Here is a 2,598-nt window from a genome sequence, read left to right on the forward strand (position 1 = left end):
ACTACTGCCCCCTGGTGGTCAGTGTGCATCATAGTGACTGGTCAACTGGTCATTCAGTCCTTCGGTCACTTAGGCTTTTATATATATAGATATATTCATCATGTACAAAAACAGTCCCTAATTTTTTTAAGGATAGAGTTTCTTGGGGACAGAGACTAGATCTTAGTCGACTTTTTAGATTTGGTATCTATTATTATTGTGAAACAAGGTAACGTCCCAAGTGTTTTATTAAAACCAATTTATTCTGTTTTTTGATCCTTTCACTTTGCTTGCCAAATAGTAAATAATAATATTTATAATTTACCTTCCTCCTATCAACTATTTCTTCTCTGTTTCCTAATAGGCTGAGTTCAGACAAAAGTGGTAAGACACTTAGATCATAAGGGTCTTTAAATAAAGGATAAACATACTATATAGTCAGTTTTCAGTTTTCAGATGGTATAAGTTCATCATTGCATCTTGGATTACTGACATATTAGTGGATGACCTTGTTAGAAGCCAAGTTTGTCCATCTCTAAAACCTAAGCCCCTCTTACTACTAGGCTTTGTCTTTTGGGGCATGCCCTTAGGATGCTGTATGTGAGATGTGTAGGTCTGTGAAGCCAAGACTAAAACACCTCAGATAAGCAGAAATAGGCAGCCCCCAACATGGTAGAATCAGAGATCAGAGGTGGAGGAGAATTTGTGGTATGAGCTGGCCCCAACCCATACTGTATAGGAGCAGAGCAACCTCATTCTCAGACCAAGGCTCTCTGGTCATGCTTTTAGAATACATTTATGCCTTAAAATAGTGACTCTACTCAAAGTATGCATTTAAAACAGGCTTTAACAGTTCAGTAAGATAAAGCTTTTCTTACATTGATAAATTTTCTTCAGAGACTCTATTCAAAGGACCTCTATTTCTTTACTGTGATAGCCTCCCCAATATTCTCAATTTTCACAAATGGAGTCTCCTTACCTATTAGTCTGAGCCCATAATTTGTAGATCCCTTTTATTTAATATCTTTTAAAATAGTCCCTTTATTTTTACGTCCAAAGGCTTAAAATTTTAACATCAATAGCAACTTGACAAGACTAAAAGCTGAAATCAATTTAATGGATATGTCCTTTGTGTACTTTTCAACAGAAAATTTCAAATTCAAGTTAATAACACACAAATTACACCTATAAGCAATCCAAAGGAAAAGAGACATGACTGTCAAAATTTTAAGCAATAGCTTGCTATAATATACTGAGACACAATAAAAGTGGTTCAATTCAGTATTCCTAGAGAAGTTGACTCATGTCAGACACGGTTAGTGATACATGCAAAGGTTCTTAAGATCAGACATGTTCCAAATCCTGTATGCCCAATTCTGAGGATATTTTCTACAGTGTTTGAAAATTTACCTTCTTTTTAAAAAAATTTTTTTTTATTGATTTCAGAGAAGAAAGGAGAGGGTAGAAACATCAATAATGAGAGAAAGAATCACTGACTGGCTGCCTCCTGTATTTCCCTCACCAGGGATGAGCCCAGAACCTGGGCATGTGCCCTGACTGGGAATTGAACCCCGATCTCCAGGTTCATAGGTCAATGCTCAACCACTGAGCCACACCAGCTGGGCTATCTCCTTTCTTATAAATCTATTTACCAGTATAAATTTTAAAATTTGATTTACTTATAACTACTGTGAGATTATTTCTCATCCTTGTATCCATTATATGCAGTAGATACTTAATAATAAATATCTGTTGAATAAGGCCTTGGATAAGATATGCAAACAGCCTATAGCAGAGAATGTACCTGAAGGATATAGCCTGAAATAAACTAAGGAGAATAATCACTGCCATATATTTTTTTTTAATCTGCAAAATAAATTGAAAAATAATCCTCATAAGTATTTGTGGGATCAATTTCAAAGAATCTTTGGACTGTGAGGCTTGGCTTCTAAGTTTACTGCAGATTTTATGATTCAGCAATTTTGTATACTTAAATATTAAGGCATTAAAAAAAGGGGGAGCCCACACAAGAAATGTAAAATACGTACCTGATAATAAGAAAAGTTGTTTGCCTGTGTGTGTGTATTTTTTAAGCTGTAAATTAGATGCTATTATTTCTACTACTACTTTTAAATTTTTGATGTAAAAGTACTGGACCTAGACAACTGGTATCATCAAGTGACCCTTTTCTCAGAATAACATACAGTTTACAATCTACCTATGAAAACAAAAGTCACAAGTTAACAAAATACGATAACATTTACCTCGCTGGAACTGGTAGTTTGGGGCAAAGAGAAGACGCTTTTGAAGATGTATATTCAGAAGGCTTTAGCTTGTAGTGACATAGTGCTGAGCCTGTTGAAAGAAAGTTAAATGTTAGCAAACAGAGTCTGAATAAGTTCTCTTATTAAGGCACTTTAATTTTATTTTGTATGTGAATTCAACATATATAACTTTCAAACATTATATAATCAAAAAGAATCTGATTTGGTCTATGGTATTGGTCCTCCATCATTTAAAACGTTTCTCCTGCAGTAACTTACATAGAAATTTTAAGTGATAATATTAAGGGTAATAACAAGTACTAGAACTACCTTTATTGAGTGATTGCTGCCTGCT

At 34.4% G+C, this 2,598-nt stretch overlaps 1 protein-coding gene across 5 annotated transcripts in view; it reads right to left on the reverse strand.

Moving 5' to 3' along the window:
- SLC44A1 (solute carrier family 44 (choline transporter), member 1) overlaps positions 1–2,598 on the reverse strand; it is a 109,907-nt gene that overhangs the window by 67,627 nt on the left and 39,682 nt on the right. For all 5 annotated transcript variants that reach the window (XM_014534442.1, XM_014534441.1, XM_014534438.1 and 2 more), the window contains exon 4: positions 2,244–2,334. In XM_014534442.1, coding sequence (XP_014389928.1) covers positions 2,244–2,334 — 91 coding nt within the window. The remainder of the gene's footprint in view (positions 1–2,243; positions 2,335–2,598) is intronic.

Source organism: Myotis brandtii, unplaced genomic scaffold (genome assembly GCF_000412655.1).
Source record: "Myotis brandtii unplaced genomic scaffold, ASM41265v1 scaffold13, whole genome shotgun sequence".
Lineage (NCBI taxonomy): Eukaryota > Metazoa > Chordata > Mammalia > Chiroptera > Vespertilionidae > Myotis > Myotis brandtii.